The sequence below is a fragment of the Antechinus flavipes genome, chromosome 3 (assembly GCF_016432865.1).
Source record: "Antechinus flavipes isolate AdamAnt ecotype Samford, QLD, Australia chromosome 3, AdamAnt_v2, whole genome shotgun sequence".
NCBI classification, from domain to species: Eukaryota; Metazoa; Chordata; class Mammalia; order Dasyuromorphia; family Dasyuridae; genus Antechinus; species Antechinus flavipes.
The window spans coordinates 615,577,744-615,598,768 of NC_067400.1; the positions used below are offsets into that span (position 1 = coordinate 615,577,744).

The following is a 21,025-nucleotide window of genomic DNA, read 5'->3' on the forward strand; positions in this document are numbered from 1 at the left end:
TATTAAATTTGGGTCTGGTTGCGTGCCGAAAATCTCTAAGTTTGTCTAAGATTCATCTTTTCTTTTCATTCAATATTGTGGATAATTTTGCTAGATATGTTATTTTTGCACACAGGCCTCATTCTTTTGGTTGCTGATATATATTATTCCAAGTCCTCTATGAAAGGCCATATACTATACAGAAACAGAAGCAATGAACAGGACCTACAAAGAAGTTAATTTAAGTCTGGAAAATCGAAAACTTCCCTCACTGGCACAAGGGGTGGTGAGGCTATCTCTTAATTCAATCTGGCAAAGGCTGGCAGCCCTCTTGTCAGAGAGGTTTTTGAGAGAATTCCTAGCACACTGGGGGTTGAGATCTAGTTGCCACTAGGATTGTGGGAAAATAGAAACCCTTCCTGGATCTACAGACTCTTAGACCAAGGTCTGATGCCTTCAGGACAGGCGGTCCAAAGGAAAGCCAACCCCCAATTCTTTCTGGTGGGAGTCCCTATCTAACTTAGAAAGACCAAGCCAGTGGGCGAAAGACATGCTTTTTTCTTTCTCTTTCCAGAGTACAGACAAAAGACTGTTGTGTGGACCCATCCCTGCCCTGCCTCTCTTTTTTGACCCCAAGGAGGTCATCCATGTTGGGCATTCATGCACTTGAGGAATCCAGGACAAGACATGGTCTGCTTGTGTCCAATTCACTCTAGTAGTAATCAGCAGACAGGGAGTGGTCAGGTAGCAGACAGTGTGCTAGGAATTCTCTCAAAAACCTCTCTGACAAGAGGGCTGCCAGCCTTTGCCAGATTGAATTAAGAGATAGCCTCACCACCCCTTGTGCCACAGTGAGGGAAGTTTTCGATTTTCCAGACTTAAATTAACTTACCTCCCAGTGACTCTCTACTTTTGGGTGTCTTCCTTTCCTTCAAACAGGTATCTGATCCCCAGGCTTAACAACAAAAATGGGGCACTTTGAATTCTAGACTGTTTTCCTCTGGCCTCCTCAGTGAGAGCTCTGCTTGAGATAGGCTGGGAACCACGGAGGTTCCTTTTACCATGGAATAGACAGAGGAGCAAAAACGGGAAGAGAAAGTGATTCTGCTAAGGGAGCAGGAATGCTGTCCCCAAGCAAAAAAGCAAAGCACTGAAGGGCAGCTCAACACCAGAATCCTGACTGAGGCTCATCACTTAAGTGACTGGTAATGTAATAATCATCTTGAGCCATGGGTGTGAGCACATTTGTGTGTTTTCACTCAAGTATGTGTATATATATGCCTGGCAGGGTACACATGAATGATCAATCACACACATACACAGACAGAGCATGGTCTCAGTCATAGAAAGGAGACTCTCTTCCTGAGGATTTCCTCCTCTACCAAGGTGAGGCAACCACAACATAAGGGAAGGAGGGAGGGAATGCTGGTCCAGGGATTAGGTCTTGCCTCTGACATAGGTTTCTTCTGTAACCCTGGCAAGTTATTTAACTTTTGACATTCTAGTCAACTCTGGAGGACAGAAAGCTGAACAAAAGGTACCAACTTACATCGATAGAGAGCTTCTTCATTCCCTGTCCCCACCAAAGCTTTAAGAATGGTATAGTAGATCATCATGTCATTAGCTAATGTTTTAGCTCTTCTTTGCCTATCTTTATAAGAGAAAATAAATAGGAGAAATTGAGAAATCATGGTAAGATTTATATGAAGTGAGAGAAAGCAGGAAGTGCCAGAGAAACAAAGTATACAAGGAAACCAATAAGACAGATGAATCAGAAAACAGCCATCACAGAATCCTAGCAAATCACAAATGAGAAGGCATTTCCCCACACCCCCTTCTTTGCAGGGGTATGAGATCATGGAGAGGGAACTCTGAATATAATATCAGACTTTTTCAATAGGTTAGTTTTAGCAAACTTTTGTTTTGTTTTTTATAACAATAGCTAATTCTTTAAGAGATGGAGAAGTGAGGGAAATAGGGGAAAATATTAAGTGTAGTAAAAAAAAGATATTAATAAACATTTATTTTTAAATATACGTTATTCCTCCTCATGACCACATTCAGGCATCCAATTGTCCTCTGCCAATATAGGGGGCAAGGGATGCTAGATCCCAATTCAACTATAATAATGAGTCAGAGAGATGTAAGAGAAAGTAGAAAAGTTGGAATGTCAGTAATCACTTACCCCAGTTTCCTCACACTATATTAAACTTTCACATCACCTTCTAATGCTAAGATCTTATAGCCATTACTTTTAAGTCTGTTGCCATGGCTCACCTTTTTAAAAAATCCAAAACTGCTAACAACTAACAGTGTCCAAAAATGGAATAGGATGACGTCCCATAAGGCAATCAGTTCTTCATTACTGTAAGCGTTCATACAGTAGCAAGACAACTACTTATCAGGCACTGTAAAAGGGATTTGTACTTTAGGGAAAAGGTGGACTGGATAACCTCAAAAGTCTTTTCCACTATTAAGAATCTAGAACCAGAATGATAGGATCTTAGTACCTTCTTTCTAATGTATCACCTGTGCAATAAGGTCTAGGCCTTCCACACATAGCCCTTTCAGCCTTAGCAAGTGCACACCCACACCCACCCTCATCCCTACTTCTCCTGTCCAAAGCGCTCTCTGCCCCAACTCAGTTGTTTCTCTGCCCCAAACATCATTTTTGGGTTTCTGCATCCAGGATTCGGTGAATGTTGTCTACCCAGTCTCGGTTTATTCTACATCCTTCCTCACATCTAAGATACTACCTAACAATGCCATTCCTGAGCTTAGTAAATTCCAGTGAATCTTGACCACTTCTCAGTTCAAATACACAACCCCTTTTCCATTGGCCATCTCCACTCCCCATCCCCTCACCTCAACTTCCTGTGAACCCTCCTTTCTATTAGGTCACAGCTAAAATCCTACTTTCTGAATAAAGTTGTTCTGTGGGGACTATCTTTGTATGTACTTAGTATAAACTTATATACATTTCTCTTACAACAAAAAGTTCCTTGATGAAAAGGACAATTTTATTTTTGTCTATTTCCAGGGTCTCTTATATACTCTCCCTGGCATTGAGAAGGTGTCTAATAAATGTTTGTTAGCTGAACAATCTCTATATTTAACATCCTAGCCAAATGGATCTATTTGTGGTTCCTTTAATTTGTTGTTTGCTCTCCGGGCCTTGAAGGTAGTGCTCACTTCTGTTCTCCAAGAATCTCTGGCTTTCTTTAATCAATCACTTCTTATGACATACCTCCTTTTTTTCTGATCTCAGCTAGTATTCTTTCCCTCCCCAAATTATCCAGTATTTATCTGTTTATATGTTATATTTATCTGTTGATGTACAATATCACCCATCAGGGCAAGGCTGTTTTGTTTCTGTCTGTGTCTCCTAAATCTGTTGATCAATTGTTTTGAATGATGACAGAAGGGAGAAAGATGCTCATTGATAGTGAACTTAGTGAGTAAACACTGAGCAGTGGCCTATGGGAATTCTCTGGCTCCAATTAGCAGCTGCCACAGAGAGAGAGACTGTGTCTTGCCACGGAGCTCTTCCTTAGTTTGCTTGACACCCAATCCCATTCAGGAACACCAGGATAAGAAGTAGAGCTGAGATGCCACCTAGCAAGTAGGTAGAGGACAATAAGAGAATGTACTTGACCGGGGTCTTGAAGTCCCTTCCTGAATTAATGGCAGGCTTCCTATATTCCACAGGGACAGGACTAGCCACAAAGGACTGAAAATGGTCACAATGTGTGTGTGTGACTTCAGGTACTGTACTCCCTTCTCTCAGGTCCTTCTTTTCCTTCAATCATCAGTCAAATAAAGGGATGAGAGCAACAATTCCCCAGCGTCCTGCTAAGGCCAGGGTAAAGCCAATTGTCTGCTCTGTTACATATTTTCTAGAAACAGCCTAAGAAATTCTTTTTCAGATTTTTCCCTTTTCTGTTTCGCAAACAACTAAATTCCCTTGTCTGTTATTTCCAGGAGTAGAAATACAAAATTTTCAATTCAATGTAATTCAATGTATTTCTTTATTAACTTATGCTCCCTCTGCTGGTTCTGAAATATCAAAACAAAAGTATGACCTCTTTTTACATAACCCCCAAGAATTTTCGAACAAAACGGGCATGAAACAAGAAGGTGACAAAACAAGTTTAGACCCATTCTGGGTGCTCTTGTAAGAACCTGGTCTGGTCTAATAGCATAAGACCTTGGTGCCAACCTGAGCTCCTCTACTCTCTCTGTGCTCTATGCTAGTCCCTCCCAACCTGGTTATCCAGTTGTTTCTCAGGGAAGAGAACCAAGGTCTAGGTCTTCAGTCATCTAAGAATGGTGTTAGCTTTAATCACACTATTTTACTTATCTGCTTAAAAATGGCTTTAAGGTGCTCAAGGTCAGTCTTATTCCACAACACTATCTCCAGTCCTCTGAGCTGAGGCAAACCAAGCAAGCAGCAAGCATCTCAGGTGCCCTGTTCTGGGGCTGCCTTGGACAGGAAATTGAAATGAGGAGATCCAAATTGAAAGGGTAGTAAGGCAATCCAAATCCTGGGTCAGCTCCTGTCTCATTCTGTGAGAAGGGGTAAGTCCCTCACTTTCTCAGGGATGCAGTTTCATCTGTCAAATAAGGTCTAATATAATCCTTTCAACTCAACACCATAATTTTCTTTTTTTTGGTCTCTTCTATCTATGATCTAAGTGGAAATCGGTATCCCCAGCCCCCCAAGTTCATCACTGTCTCCTAGTGTGCTACACAGAAACTGAGTTCCCTCCTTTTGACAGTTCTGCCTCAAGAGATGGACTGACCTATTTTAAGAGACTCTTCTCAAATTCACTGGACAAAACTCAGATAACGTTTACCCACAAAGACCAATTCTTTTACTTGTTAATGAAAGTAAAGGGGACTTAATTTCTGAACATGAGATTTTAGAATCATAAGAGGAATAAAAAGTGGGGAGTGGGGAGAGAGGCAGGTTTAGTAAGGACCAGGGCAGTATTATGATGGAAAAAACATTTTAGCTGCCTATTGTTTTTTTTCCCCATTGCCAGGTGTGCTGAGCTAAGGCAGATAGTTTAAAAATTCTATTTTTGTCTCTGAACACTTCTACAGCAGTTCCTTGAGCTTAAAATAACTGAAACAAATGACTAGTTCCTAACTATTCTGCAAACTGGACAAAAGTTCTCTTAGTTCTCATACTATTCTTCACTCCAGTAGGATGAGATGACGTGCCTAGTCATCCTAAAAACTGGAGAAAAGTAGAGTGAATGGCTACAAGAATAAACCACCACCAGACCATGGCAACAACTTCCACTTACAATCCATTCTTCACAGACTGCTAAGGTTAGTGTTCCTGGTGCACAGACTCATCATTCCTCTGCTTACTTCAATGGCTCTAGTGTCTACCATGTTCTGTATAAAGCTGAACTCCTCAGCCCGCCATCCATCCTAGATCACTCTTGCCCCACCATAATTCACCAGCCTCATCTTAGTAGTCCACATCTGGACAAACAGGGCAATGACTATCTTCTCCCCTTGGGTCTCTGTTCCTGCTATGTTCTTTGCCTTCTAAGTCTGGCTTATCCCTAAAGTCCTGCATAATAGCAAATGCTACCTTCTCCGTGATCCTTTGATGGGAAAAAGACCTGGACTTTCTGTGAAACCTCACTTAGGCCAAGAGTCTACTCATTATTGTAGTTAGATGTACAGAACAAAGCCCCTTTTGGGATTGTAAACTGCATAAAAACAGACAATATTTTACTTAAAGTTTGCATTTCCTCTGTAGTATGCACTTTAATGATAAATCATGAGACATACTCAAGATTGTGCACACTGCCTTTGCCTCCAAAGGAATGAAATGACTTTGTCATATTATCAATGATGATCTGAGACTAAGAATATAACTGGGTACAAAATATTTCTGACTTGATTCAAGCTAAGCTTGGAGAATATTTATTATAAGTGACTATAAAAGTCACTCATTCCCTACCATTCAGCTGTCTGTCCAAATGTACCATGGGTCCCAAGGGGCAGCTGCTTTGTATTCATGCTGGAAATTTAAACTCTGTCCTGAGCCCTTAACAAAAACGAGGGCTGTGTCAACACAAAGCCAAAACAACCAGTCAATTCAGTTGCTTCAATGAAATAAGTCAATGGTTGGGGGGAAGGGAGGGAGAGGCAGCAGAGTAGCTGTCAATCCAATAATCTGTTGCTGTGTAGACAGGGTAGACAGAACAGTGGCTAATTGAAATGGTCACTTTTCAACTGGCTATCTCTGGTGTAGACATAGTTAAGTGAATACCTTCATTTAGTTTTCACAAAATTAATTCTCCATTCTCCATATTTCTAATCTCAGCCCCCATTTCAATAGGGCATTATACTTCACGAGGCACTTTAATCACAGAAGCCAAGGTATGTGAGAAAAAATTCAAATATTTATTAGCCTAACTTGGAAGAGGAGGAAATTCATCCAATTTCAATTGGGCTGGTCTCAATTAATGTTTTGTGGGACAAATTCTTTTGTCAAGCCTGTGGCTTAAACACGTGACTGATCACATCGATCTAATCTTTCACAAACACTCAGGCCTAGGAGGAAAAGACCTTGTGTGGCGACCTCTCCCCGCTCATGGAAACTAACGAAGTACATTCCTAGATTTTCAGAGACAACATGATACAGTTAAAAAAATAAAAATAAAAAAGCACTGGCTTTGAAAAGGGAAATTTATTTTTGCTTGACTATGCTTATTTGTGGCATAGATTTCTATTGTTTGGGGGGAAAGGAGGAGGGTAAGAGAGAGAAAAAGATAAATGTTTGAAAAGTGATTAAATTTTTTTTTTTTTTTACAAGGGCACTGGTTTTGAGGTCAGATGACTTGGGTCCTGTTTCTTTGATTTTCTACCTTTGTAACCCAAGCAAGACATTTAATTTTTCTAGGCCTCAATCTATCATTTTGTTCACCAAACTAGGGGTTTTTAACCATTTTTGTGTCATGGACTCCTTTGGCAATTAGTCTAGTGAAGGCTATAAACCCCTTTTCAGAATATTTTTAAACACACAAAATAAAATACATAGAATTACAAAGAAAACTAATTATAATGAAACAAAGTTATATATTTTTAAAAGAAAGCTAATAGACCCCAAGTTAAGAAAATCAAACCCATTAAGTAATAAATATTTATAGAGTACCTACTATATATCCAGCACTATTATAAGGCTTAGATTTACAACAATAACAAAAGTGCAACACCTCCCCCCCCCCAAAAAAAAAATAGCCCCTGCCCTCAAGAGGCTTATAATCTAATGAGGAGACAAAATGCAAACAAATAAGTATAAAGTGAGCTATATACTAAATAAATAGGAAATAACTGACAGAGGGAAGAGGCTGGAATTCAACTAGGGAAGTCAGGAATTAGAACAGAGGCCGTTCCAGGCTTGGTGGGGGACAGCCAGAAAGAATGTCTTTAGCCAGGAGATGGAATGTCTTCTTCGGGGAACAGTCAGGAAGCCAGGGTCACAGTGCCAGTGTCAAAGACCATTTAGTTAATTAAACTTCCTTATTTTAACAATGAGCAAAATTAAGCCCAAAGTAAATATAGTAACTTGCCTAAGGTGTAAGGCGCAGAAAGACTGGAAAGGTAGGGGGCAGCTGGGTTGTAAAGGACTCTGAACGTCAAACAGAGCTTGTCATATCTGTTCTGGAGACAACGGAGAACCACTGGGCTTTATTAAGTAGGGAGTGACCTGATCAGCCAGAGCTTCGATTTAGTGGCAGACTAGAGCAGCTACTGCAGGAATCCAGGGCTGAGGTGAGGGGGGTCTGGGCAAGGCTGGCAGCTGCAGCAGCAGCGAAAAAAGGGCACGTTCAAAAAGGGTTACCAGGGGTACAGACCAAAGCTCCAGAGTAGACAGGGGATGAAGCATGGGGGATGAGGAGCTGAGAGATACTCCCAGGTTGTGAGCCCAAAGGACAGGAAGGAACAGCCTTGCCCAAGACAGCCCCTTAATGATTTCAGGGGTCAATAAAGGTCAAACAACTCAGACTAGAAGATTTCTAACTAGGAGGTGTGAAAGAATGGAAATCCTAACCAATTCAAAAGGATTTCCTTCTTTATACTCTTTAGCCCCAGCACACAGTAGGAGTTTTATAAAGATGTGTTTGTTTAAGGGTCAGCTGGTAAATGCTTTAGCTGAGAAAACAAACAGGTCTCCACTTTAGGCTGCACATTTTTACCATCAAAGATAAAATTTCCTCTTTGCTTCAAGTTTAGGGCAAATATCTTCTCTAATAAATAAAAGAGCCAGGACCCCAGGGAAGACCCTCGCTCCTTTCTCCTCCAGGGACTGCTCTGATATAGGGTAGGGGAAGTGTGCCAATAAGAAGGAGTTTTGAAAGAGACGAACCAGCAACAAATGGTCTACCTGACAGGTTCTTTCTGACCCGTCCCATTCCAGGCTCTTGGGCCACCTGAGGCTCTCTCCTCTGTGGTGCCTGCTGGGAATTTATAAGATCTGGGTTCCCTCCAGTCAAGCGCTATTAAGCTTTCATTCTCAAGATCCAAAGAAGCCCTTCTGCCTCTTTCTCTGCAGTGGTCTGGCCACTCTGAGAGGCCAGTGCTGAGCCTGGGGAGAGCAAGTTTGGGTTCAAACTTGAAACTTCTCAGAGCCTTGGGGATCCCAAATATAAAATGAGAGAGAAAAGTCCTACCAAAATCTTGGGCTTCTAGTAAAAATGTTCTTTGTAAACAAAATGCTATACAAATGTAAGCTGGGAGGAGGAGGAAGAGAAAAGGGGGGTGGGGGGATTGGAGATTACTCAGGTGATTTCAATTAGAACTAGAGGATATGTTCAAGAGACTCCTTTTTTTTTGGATTATTGCTTCATTTTTGTTTTTGTTTTTGGGGTTATTTATTACCCTTGTGAATAAGATAAATCACATTACCTGTCTAGATCTTATTGTTATTATAATAAAAGGACTGGATAGGCACACGAAGGCAGGAAACTGGTCCAGCCATTCTGGAAAACATCCTGAAACTAGGTCCCCAAGTCAGTAAAATGAGCACAACCTTTGCCCCAAGGGTACTATTATTTACTAGGTCTTTACCACTAAAGACATCAAGAGAAAGGGAAAGTACCCCTGTGACAAAACTATTTATAGCAGTTCTTTTTAGAATGGCAAAGAATTAGAAATTAAGGAAGTATGCCCAACAATCTGGTATATAAATGTAATGAAAAGACTTCAAAGAAATCAGGGAAGACTTGTATGAAATGATACAGAATGAAGTAAAATAGAATGAAAACAATGTATGTAATAACAGCACTGTAAAAACAAAAAATTATCAAAGATTTAAAAATTCTTATCAATGCAATAAAAAAAAAAATACTATTTCTAAGGTGAAGTAGGTTACCCACCAGAGGTGACACAGGGGCAAGGAGGTCATGATGCAAAATGAGACAGACATTCTGGACCAATGTGATTAGTCGTTTTGTGTATTTGTTTCAAAAGTTTTGATTTTCTTTCCTTTTCTTTTTAATGAGAAAGAGGAAATAAGAAGGAAAGAAAATAAATGTCAACTGAAAATAAAAATTAAAAAAAAAGTTGAACTACATGCTGAAATTTCTTCTAGATCTAAATCTATGATACTGTAAAAATAGGCATTTTGCAAAGGCTGAAGTTCCAAAAAGGGGAACTGCTTACACAAGGCTCTGCAGTGACTTAATGGCAAAATCTAAGTCTCCTGACTCCTCAGTCTGTTTTCCTAACACATCAAACTGACTCTCAATTGTTAGTTACCTTTTCATAATCAGATAATCTCATCTCTTCAAGTATATTGTAAGCTCCTGGAGAACAGATATTATTATCTTATAGTTAGTCAGTCAATAAACACTGATTAAGCACTAACTTGTGTGCCAGACACTGCTTGCTAAGTCTTGTGGAATTTATACACAGAGGTAATTCAGGATGCCAAGATGGACAGAAAAGATCATTTCGTTCATTCACGTTCCGGTTTTACCAATGAACAAAATTAAACCCCAAATAAATATAGCAGTCACTTGCCTAAGGTCCAGTAGGAAATAAAGTCAGGTAGGTGGGTAAGCCTAGGTCTTCCGGCTCCAAATGCTCCATCATTTTTTACCACTGTACAATCTGCAGTGTCTGGCATACAAGAGGGACTCACAAGCCCAAGTTCCTGACCTTATACTGCTTTCTTGTCCAGTATAAATCCTGAAACAATCCCTCTTCCCAGGAGTTACGTTTGTTCCTCCTGATAAGAGTCTTGCCTTTCAAGTGCTCCTTAGAATTCTTAACACTACCAAATATTACTAGGTTTGCTCTCAGAAGGAAGAGAATTAGACTTTCCTTATCTTTGTAATGGGATGACAGAGGAACTCATCTTTCAAAGCAACATTTTCCAAGGCAAAAAACAATCATTTCACCTTTTACTCAATCTTCTAAAGGACTTTCTTAAATTGATTTCTGGTATACTACTGCTCCTAGAAGAGGTTATCATTTTTTTTTTTTTTTTTTGGCTTGAGAAGCCTGTCCACTTAACTAAAAGGAGGGGAGGAAGTGGACAGTTCACTTCCGATGTGCTGTCAGTGCTCTGATAGAAGTGTTTTTAAGTTACAGAGAGGAACAAAGCTTTCCAGAGCCCTGACAGGAATCTGCTATTTTCTGCCATACTTACTCAACTCACTGGGAATGTGATTTGAGAGCAAAGTTTTTAGCATGCAGCATACACATGGCTTTAGAGTTAGAAACAATCCTAATTCTTTAGGCAGTTCTCTTCCAGGACCATTCCTTTCATTGGTCAGAAGACTGCCAGGGATTCAGATAAGCTATTCTGACAATACTCTGAATGATGAAAATAAAACTTCTGAAAACATTTCAATTCCTGATAAATGGTCAAAGAATATGAATAATTTTCAGATGAAGAAATTAAAAGCATTTCCAGTCATATAAAAAGGTGCTCTAAATCACTATTGATCAGAGAAATGCAAGACAACTCTGAGATACCACTACACACCTCTCAGATTGGCTAAGATGACAGGAAAAGATAATGACAAGTGTTGGAGGGGATGTGGGAAAACTGAAACACTGCTACATTGTTGGTGAAGTTGTGAACGGATCCAACCACTCTGGAGAGGAATAGGGAACTATGCTCAAAGGGCTATCAAACAGTGCTACTACTGCTTATATCCCAAAAAGATATTAAAGGAGGAAAAGGGGCCCCACGTGTGCAAAAATGTTTGTGGCAGCCCTTTTTTTTAAAAAAAAAAAATTATTTTATTTACAAAGCATATGCATGGGCAATTTTTCAACACTGACGCTTGCAAACACTCTCTTTTCCAAATTTTTCCCTCCTTCCCCCAACCCCTCCCCTACATGGCAGGTAGTCCAATACATGTTAAAATATATGTTAAATCTAATATATGTTGTTGTGTCCTGCTTTCTAGAGGCCCCAAGTTGGGGTGACAAAACATACTGTTGCTTTCTAGAGCCCCCACACCAGGGTGATTAAATATACCTTCCTAGCAGAGAAGTGATGAGGAGGGACTCTAGAGGATGGTGGGAAAATGGATTTTTTTTCAAGGGCTTTCCCCTTTTTATAATGTAACAAACACTGAGCATGGGAGACCACATATACTTGCTATTGTACATAGTTTGCCACCCGGCAGCACTCTGCTTCAGTCTCAACAGAGGTTGTCACTACCCTCTGACTTCTCAGGAAGGCTGAGAGCCCTTAGGGGAAATAGGAAGCTGAACCAGACAGTGTCAGCAGATTCCCTCTGGACTGAAGGGTCCTAGAGCTCACCCAGAATTTCCCCACTGACTGTGACCCTCTACAATATGTATACATATTTGTATAGTTATCTTGGGCAGCCCTTTTTGTAATGGCAAGAAACTGGAAACTGAATGGTTGCCCATCAATTGGAGAATGGCTGAATAAATTATGGTAGATGAATGTTATGGAATATTATTGATAAGAAACGATCAGCAGGATGATTTTAGAGAGGCCTGGAGAGACTTACATGAATTGATGCTGAGTGAAATGAGCAGAACCAGGAGATTATACAAGACAACAGCAGGATTATATGATGATCAATTCTGGTGGACGTGATTCTTTCCAACAATGAGATGATTGAGGCCAGTTCCAATGGTCTTTGTGATAAAGAGAGCCATCCACACCCACAGAGAAGACTGAGGGAACTAAGTGTGGATCACTACATAGCATTCTCAGTCTTTCTTGATGTTGTTCACTTACATTTTATTTTCTTACTCATTTTCTTTCCTTTTTGATCTCATTTTTCTTATGCAGCAAGATAATTGTATAAATATGTTTACACATATTGGATTTAACAGATATTGGGTTGCTTGCCATCTAGGGGAGGGGGGAGGAGGAAGAAGAAGAAAATTTGGAACACAAGGCTATGCAAGGGTCAATGGTGAAAAATTATCCATTCTGGGGGCAGCTAGGTGGTGCAGTGGATAGAGCACCAGCCCTAAAGTCAGGAGGACCTGAGTTCAAATCTGCGCTCAGACACTTAACATTTCCTAGCCTTGTAACCCTGGGGAAGTCACTTAACCCCACTTGCCTCAGCCAAAAAAAAAAAAAAAAGTAAAAGAAAAAGAAAAAAAGAAAAAAAAAGGAAAAATCATCCATCCATATTTTGAAAATAAAAAGCTTTAATTAAAAAAAAAACTAATAACAAAAAAGAAGAAAAGTTAAAAATTTTTTAAAAATTAAAATGTTGAAAACCCAAAAACATTTCAATTCCAGCATCATCATACAAAAACAGCTTTGACAAGCTAGAGGTGATTGTTCTAGTTAGGTAGGACTACTTAGGATCTCACATCAGAATTACAGAAGCAAAAGGAAAGAAGAAAAGCCTTGGGCATAGTCCAACCAACTCATTTTACCCCTGGAAAAACTAAAGCTAAGAAGCAAAATAAGTGGATCAAAAGGGACCTCTGAATTGGGAAGACTTGGGTTCAGACTTGGCATAGCCCCTGGCACCTGGTCAGTGCTTAATATTGACCTTAAGCACACCTGGCGCTGTGTGTGACCCTGAGAAAATCACTTCACCTGAGGCCTCTAGCAACGCTACAATTCTGGAGTTGCAGAAAGGGGCCTCAGTAAGTGACAACTCACTGCATGCGGATGATATCTCCCAAGTAGGTCCAAAGAGAGGGAGCTGACAGGAACAAGTGCTGTTTTAAACAGGCCTACCCCTACTATCAATCACTCAATATTTGTAAAGTACCTACTGTGTGCAGTTAAGCATTAGGGACACAAAAGAAGGCAAAAAAAAATGACTTGACTTCAAAGAAGGCAATGCAAACAGTTAAATACAAGATAAACAGGAAGTAACTAGCAGAAGGAAGGCACTGGAATTAAAGAGAAGCTCAGAGAAGACTTCCAGGAGAAAGTAAGATTTTAGTTGGGGCTTCAAGGGAGGTAGGGAGAGAGCACCATACTCAGAGCTAAGAGATGGAACATATTGTCTTGTCCGAGAAATAGCCAGAACACCAGTGTCATTATATGGAAGAATATGTGTGTGGGGAAATAAGGTGTAAGAAACTGGAAAGGACAGAGGGGCAGGTTATGAAGGGCTTGGAATGACAAAGTGAATATTTTTTACTTGATCCCTACAGCCCTCCAATGTGAAAGGCACAGGAACTGAGGGTACCAAGAAAAGGTTGAATACCCAAACTGAAATAATCTCCAGGATGATGAACTCAACTGGGGGAGTCATGATGTTCATGGAGTTGAAATCAAAGCAAGAAGCTAGTGGGATGTGATGCTGAACAGCCATAAGAGCACAAGCCATTCAATGCAGATTGGGATAAAGATTGCCTTATGGGGCTGGAAATGTACCATCACTTGCATCAGGCAACCTGACAAACTTCTACCAGGGAGTACGTAACCCTACGCAGAGTTTAGCATATGGCCTACTCTGTGAGACAGAGAAGTTGTACCAGGCAAAGCAGCTCCTGACCAGCTGCTGACCAGCTCAGGAGGTCAGCTAGGCCTCTGACTCTTGTGTGCCTAACAGCTGGGTGTTTCAGGCACAGCTCTTAGGCAGAAACGATTTATTACTTTGGGGTGTTGAATAAAACGATCACTTAACAAAAGGGAAGCAGTCAAGAATGCTCTACCTAAAGCAATATATGCAGAAATATGACCACACATACACATACACATACACATACACATACACACACACACACACACACAACACACACACACACACACACACACACACACACCCACCTCACCCCAACCACAAGATGAGTGACCTGAATTAGCTGTCCTCTATAGGTTAATCCAAAGCCAATGAAAAAGAGCTTGATTTAAAAGTTTTATCCCTAGACAAAGCTCTTAACAGCAAGTGTTAAATGATACAGAACAAAATTAACCAAAGACAAAAATATTTCAGTAGCCAGTATTTTAGGAGGTGCTAATGGAATATTTTGTGCTTCAGACACAAAGCTAGAAGACAGCTAAGGTCTCTAGGATTCTATGCTGCTTCAGAATGTTACATAGTCTTTCAAACAAGATTAAGCCCGTGCTCTGCTCATTCTGACCACCTTCAAGCCTGTCTCAGTGAAAAACCCCCTTGCAGACCCTTTCAATGGTTTATTTCAATATTCAAGGCTTCAGGAAGCCTAACTCTGCTTCTTTGTGTTCTACATTTTAGGATCCCCCCTTCCAGTTAAGATTTGAGAAAAATGGAAAGGTAGGAGAGGACAAATTCTGAAAGGCTCTAAATGCCAAACAGAGAATTCTGTATTTAATCCTAGAGGTGATGGGAAGCCACTAGAGTTTATTGAGAAAGAGGATTTGTTTACTGAGCAGGACATGATAGGACCTGTGCTTTAGGAAAATCATTTCAGTGGCTAAATGGAGGATGAATTGGAGTGAGCAGCTCCTGCAATAGTTCAGAGATGAGCCAAGATCAGGACAGCATAAGAGAAGTGTGTATTCAACAAATGTTTCCAAGGAGAAATCAATAAGCCCTGATTATAGATTGGATATGGGTGGGGGTGACAGTGAGGCGTCCAGGATGGTTCCTGAGTTATGAGTTTGAGGGACTGGGAGGATAATCTTACAATCTACAATAAGGGAAAGTAGTAGGGCAGAAGGGTTTGGGAAAAAAAGATAATGAGTTCCATTGTGGACACATTAAATTGAAGATGTCTACTGTAGATCCAAGTTAAGATGTGTGAAAGGCAGTTGAAGATGTGAGATTAAAGGTTGGCAGAGTTTGGGGCAAGATAGGTAGATTTAATAGAGATGGAAATTAAATCCACAGAAGCTGATGAGATCTCCAAGTAAAATCATACAGAGGGAGAAAAGAAGGAGGCCCAGGATTCTAGGATTTAACAAATATTCAATCAGTAAATTCTACTCTATGGAGCTTCTGTTCCCTAGGAAAAATCTTTCCATTTCACTCAACTAACTGCTGTATGGCCCTCCTTAGTTGAGTGAAATGGAAAGAGTCTAGTGGTGGGATTTAGGAAGATATTCGTTTAGATCAGAAACACTTCCTAGCTATCAGGGAACATACATTGATTCAATTAACACTGGTCAAAGGCCTAACACGTGGAAAGTTTTGTTCTAGACAACACAATGCACCCCAAGATAAATTCCACACCTGACCAACCCCTCCACTTTCCCCAAAGGTGAACACATTACCTTAGTGTTCCTTCGGAGACTGCGCAGAATGTTCCGCCTCCTTGGGTCTTCATCTGTTTCATAAGGGATCACGGAATTGTCCCCTTTGTATCCCTGGGAGGCTTGGTCCTCCTCTTTTTTCCGGATGGGCCCCAGCTCGTCATCACTGCCCACACTGAAGCTGGTCCTGTAGCTGGCAAAGCGCCCGAGGCGTGTGCACCGCGTCCTGTACAATACGGGTTTGCTCACCATAGACATTTTGCGCCCTCGCTCCAAAGAGCTGGTATCCATTTCGCTGTCAGAGCCGTTGGCGCTTCCATTGGACTGGGCCTTGTTGATGTTCCGGATGGTGATGATTTTACCTTGGGTACTGTCATGTGGCACAGAGTAGATATTTTCCTCCTCATTGCGTGGCTTGACCACAGCATCCATCGGCTCTGCATAATCTGAAGGATCAAACCCATCAGCAGGGAGCCAGCTGCTAGAAGACACTGACTTCCTCTGGGCATCCTTATGCCCTTGGTCCAGATAAGACAGATCCCCTTTATCATAGAGAGGAGGCTTTGGTTTCACTGGTGGAGGTACTTTGTTGTTGAGCTTACTCTCAAAATTCGAAAAGAAAGGCAGACCATCATTTCCCTCTAGCTCCATGGAAAACTTAGAATGATCTTTGGACAAGGAGGGCAAGGATGTATCTTCTCGGAAGAGACTATAGGATGAGGGTTCAATGTCTTCTTCAGAGTCAGGAAGATTGGAGTTGCAGAGAGGGGAGCTAGCACGGGGGAGTTAAAGACTTCTTCAGTAGTACTACAGGCTTCAGCAACATTATCATACATATGGGTAGCCTCAATGATGTTCTTCTTCTCTACCACATCTTTGAAAAATGGATGAAAGATCTCCAGTTTATGCTGAGGCTGGCTACAGGGGATATTAGTGAATCTTCCGTCAATCTCTTGGGCTATCTCCTCTCCTTCGGTCAACTGTTCTCGGCTCAGGTCATTGTCCAGAACATCGGTTGTGCAGTCAGTGAGAGCTACAAGCTGAATAGGAATGATGTCCTGCACTTCACAAAGAAAGGCACGTAACATAGCCAAGGAGGCCTTCCGTTTGGCTGAATAAAAAACTATGTACCCATGAACCAATCGGCTTTTCCTAATGCTAAATGAGGAATGGTATGAAAGAATTGACAATTCGATGCGCTTCTTGTGGGGTCCTATTATTGGTAATTCAAGTAAAACCGAGTTGTTGCTGCCGCCCTGAGAAGGCTTACACGTTTGGGACTGGAGAACAGGATAAAGAATGTCATCTGTATTAAATGGATCTCCACACATTAGACACATTACAATCCGTAGATCGATGTCAGCCAAATCTTTGATGCTAGCTGTTGAACTGACAAGATTTAAGTTACGCTTTGAGTCCAAAAGTCCTTTCAAAACTTGACTAATTTGCTTCTCATTGATATTGCGCCCATAACCGATGCCAGCAGAAGCTGGATCCAGAAAGACGCACTGCAGCTTGCTGGCAATCTGTTGACCTTGTTGTATTAAGCTATGCAGTGTTTCACCACTAGTGTCTCCTCGCTTGTTAACTAATATTAGTGTCAAAGGAAGATGGACCAAATGATTGTCCCTACGGCCAAGTGTTGACTCTCTACTTTTTTCAATACTTTCTACAACATAAGAGAGAGACTCCTTTGAATTATAAAGGCAGAGACAACCATGGGGCTGAAAGGTTGGCGTCTGGAAAGAATTTACAGGAAGTCTGACGTTACCCTCAATTGGCCTCAGAGAAAGTTCATACATTTTGCCATCTATCACATACTTGTCATCATTTGTACACAGAGCTCGAATCTCATTCGCCAATTCTCTAGCAAGACCATCCTTGCCAAGAATAACCAGATTGATACGATCTATGTTAGGATCGGAAAGTGAGTTTTTCTGATTGCGATCAGAAGGTCTGATGAACCGAGAACTAATCAAGTGTTCAATTTTGGAGTCTACACACATCGGGCAGCTGGGACAGGTCTCCTTGGTTGGGTGATACACAAAATGAATATGCTTTAAGATGAGAGCATCCCGCTCTGCTTGTAGCTTCTGCAATGCTTTAAATCGCTGCTCTTCACCCAATACATCTTGAATGACACCCATCTTTTCCTTACTAGGTTTAGCATCAAGTTCTAGTTCATAGAACAACTCAGAATATTCTAGAAGTAGTTCCTGAAATTCTTCCTTGGCTTTGTCTATAATCTGTTTTTGGTGTTTGCTGTAGATATCCATATATACAGATTCTTCCAGCCACTGGTAAAAATCTTCATTCATGATAAAACTACGAGCCTCTTCCCAAGGCTTCCCAGGAGTTATGAAAGGAGACGTCTCTAGATTTTCTTTGAAAGCCCTTCGCATCTCGGCTCTTTTCCTCTCATTTCTTAGCTTCTCTAAATGGGCCTCATACAGCTGCTCAGCAGCCAGAGTCTCCATTAAATCAAAAGGTATCCGTTCGTTTTCCATGTTGTCAATGTGGCTGGTGGTATCCCAAGGTGTTTCTTCAAGCACAACAAACCACTTTAGGAATTCTGGCTTGGTTTCCAATAGTTTTTCAGCTTTGATGCAACTCAAATGGTCAATCTCATCAAGGTTGGGGAGGAGAGCTTCAAAAGCCAGCGGGAGAGCTGCAAGATACAGCTTTCTGCGCCGCTCAATGTGTTCATGCTTGAGACGGTGGGTGTGCTGTAGGAAGAGTTTCTTGGCTTTCTGTGTGCCCTCGAGGTAGACATAGTCCTGGTACTCGGGAGAAGATTGCATCTTTCGGCTGACGCCCGGCCAATTCTCATTGTGGCTCTTCACGATGCGGCTCACTAGCCATTCATACTTGTCTTTTGCGGTTGCTATTTGCTGGCTCTGCTGCTTCAGAGCCTCGAAGTAAGGGATGATTTTCATTTTCCCCCGACTTTTATCAATGAGCTGCACTAAAGTGCTAAAAGCCAAGTCCACATTCACATTAGATCGAGCTGAAGTCTCCACAACCTGGAGATTCTTTTTGCTTAAGGCAAAAGTATGTGCATCTCGAATGTACCGCTCTACTCCCTCATCACACTTTGTCAGAACCACCACTATAGGCTTTTTTGTCTTGGCCAGTTGATTATAAAGGTTGGAAACAAACTTGAGCTGATCATCAAAATTCCTGTTCATGCCCCGGCTCACATCGATGCAGAGAAGAAAGCCATCGATCAGCAGCTTTCCTTCTGGCATTTGTTTCTGTTCAAAGTCCTGTTCCAGCCCCAGCTGGTCAGTGCAAAAATACATGAGCTTCTCTGCTGATGCAAGTTTGGTGGCTGCAGCTCTTTTGATGTAAGGCTGCAGGGCAGTGCTCCGGTGAGGCTGGAAAGTCTGGTCATCAATAAATTCAGTCTGCTCCACAATGTGAATCTTACATTCCACACAGTCCTCCAGGGAGCGCCCCACTTCTCCCCAGTACAAGAAGTGGTCATTATTGACAACCCTCCCACCAAAGTCACTGGTGCTGAGGACAGAGGTATGGTCCAAATGAAACTCATCAGCACTGGGGCGAACAAAACGATTGCACAGGCAAGACTTCCCAATGCCACACTGTCCCTTCTCCTTCTCTGTCCCCGACAATCCCACCACACTGATATTGTAGGTGGGAATGCGGACATCTTGCTTCCTTGCCATCATCATCGTCGACACATCCTGCCAGGGTCAACCACTTTCAAGATGATTCGTATCTTCCAGTGTCTAGTACAGCTTCCCCACTGGTCAAGGGAAGAGCAGTCGTTACCAATGCAGGCAAACAGCCCGAACAGGAGGACAGACTGTTCTCATAGTGCTTCTGTACCAGCAAAGTTTCTCATCTCTCAATAGCCAGCACTTCCCTACAGGACAAAAAAAAAACAAACACACAGCCAGCATTATAATTCTGAAATCAGAGTACAGTTATCAAATGACAACTACCACAGACGTCTCCTAGTCTTGAAAGGATCCCAATATTTAATATTTTGAGAACTCAAATATTTAATTTCTTTACAAAAGAAGAACATTTCTTTTGTAAGAATAACTGATCAAGGACATGTGCTTTGGCTGTCAATTACCAATGATCATATCTTATCATCTATACTGTACCTTATTTAGATATTCTGCTCTGGTAAGATGATATTTTAAGTATGGTGTGATCAGTTCAATAGTACCACAAAAATGAAACCAGGATGGGGAACGACCTTAAAATCATGTCAATGATTTTACCTGAACTGGTTGAAAGAATTTTGGCTATATAACCGAGAGAAAGAAAGACATATAGGAAGATGTCTTCAAATATTTGTCATTATTTGTGTCTCCATCATCTGATATGGTGTCTTGCTCAAAGTAGTACATTTGTTGAACTGAATTGAGAGTTTGCATGAAAAGGAATAGTTTTTTACCCTGTTTAAGATTAAAGAACTTAAAGCTAAGGGGGTCCAAAGATTCTAGATCCAGGAGTCCTCATATTCTGGAGTTCACAAACATTTAAAAAAATATTTTAATAATTTATTTCAATATAACTTGTAATTGTGCTTTATGCATTTAAATAGTTTGAGAAGTCCTAAGCTTTTAGCAGACCACTCAAGGGATTTGTGACCCCCTAACAAGGTTTAAGAAGCTCTCTTCTTATTTTCATTAGAAAAAGCAAAGCCCAGAAAAACTTGTGTCCAACCCAAGGGTCAGACTGTAATGTGAGTTCCTATTTTGACTCTATACTCCATAGTCTTTTCCTGTTGCCATGCTAATTTCTCTACACATCAAAAAGTAATGCTAAAATCAACAGATGAAAAATACAGGGAAGCAGATTTTACTAGAAGTGTTCAAATAAGGACTACAAGAGGGTTGTAGAAGCTGGATTAGATGACTAAAGTTCTAACCAATTCAGAGTTATAATTCAAAGACTTGAGAATAATCATCAGCTAATTATTAACATGACAATATTCACTATCTTTGGAAATTACCATGGTGAATAAAATTTTAAATAAATAAACCTTACAAATTATCTTTCAAATCCAATTTACAACTTAGTATCAGTGGGAATGAAAGAAATGCCCTGCTGAAGAGACCAAATGGTCTATATCCAATTTCATTATCTTGTATGGGGACAGCCTGGGATCATTGTTATCCACCCTAAGCAATGCCATCAGAGATGCTGCTTCCTAAAAGGTCACGGAGGCCAATTCTGTATAGAAATACTTAGCTAGACAATGGCTAGAAAGAGGTCATTAAACTAGTCAAGAGGGGAAAATCAATTAATGCAAGTAAATAACTCATAACAACTTAAAGCAGCAGTAAGAGGATTCCTACCTCAGTAGGAAGAAATGGAAAAAGCATGGAAAAG

The 21,025-nt window shown here is 40.9% G+C and overlaps 1 protein-coding gene across 1 annotated transcript in view; it reads right to left on the reverse strand.

Annotated features, from left to right (window-relative positions):
• ARHGAP35 (Rho GTPase activating protein 35) overlaps positions 1–21,025 on the reverse strand; it is a 136,426-nt gene that overhangs the window by 58,669 nt on the left and 56,732 nt on the right. The window contains 2 exon segments of the mRNA XM_051989308.1: positions 15,674–16,437; positions 16,440–19,541. Coding sequence (XP_051845268.1) covers positions 15,674–16,437; positions 16,440–19,347 — 3,672 coding nt within the window. The 5' untranslated portion in view covers positions 19,348–19,541.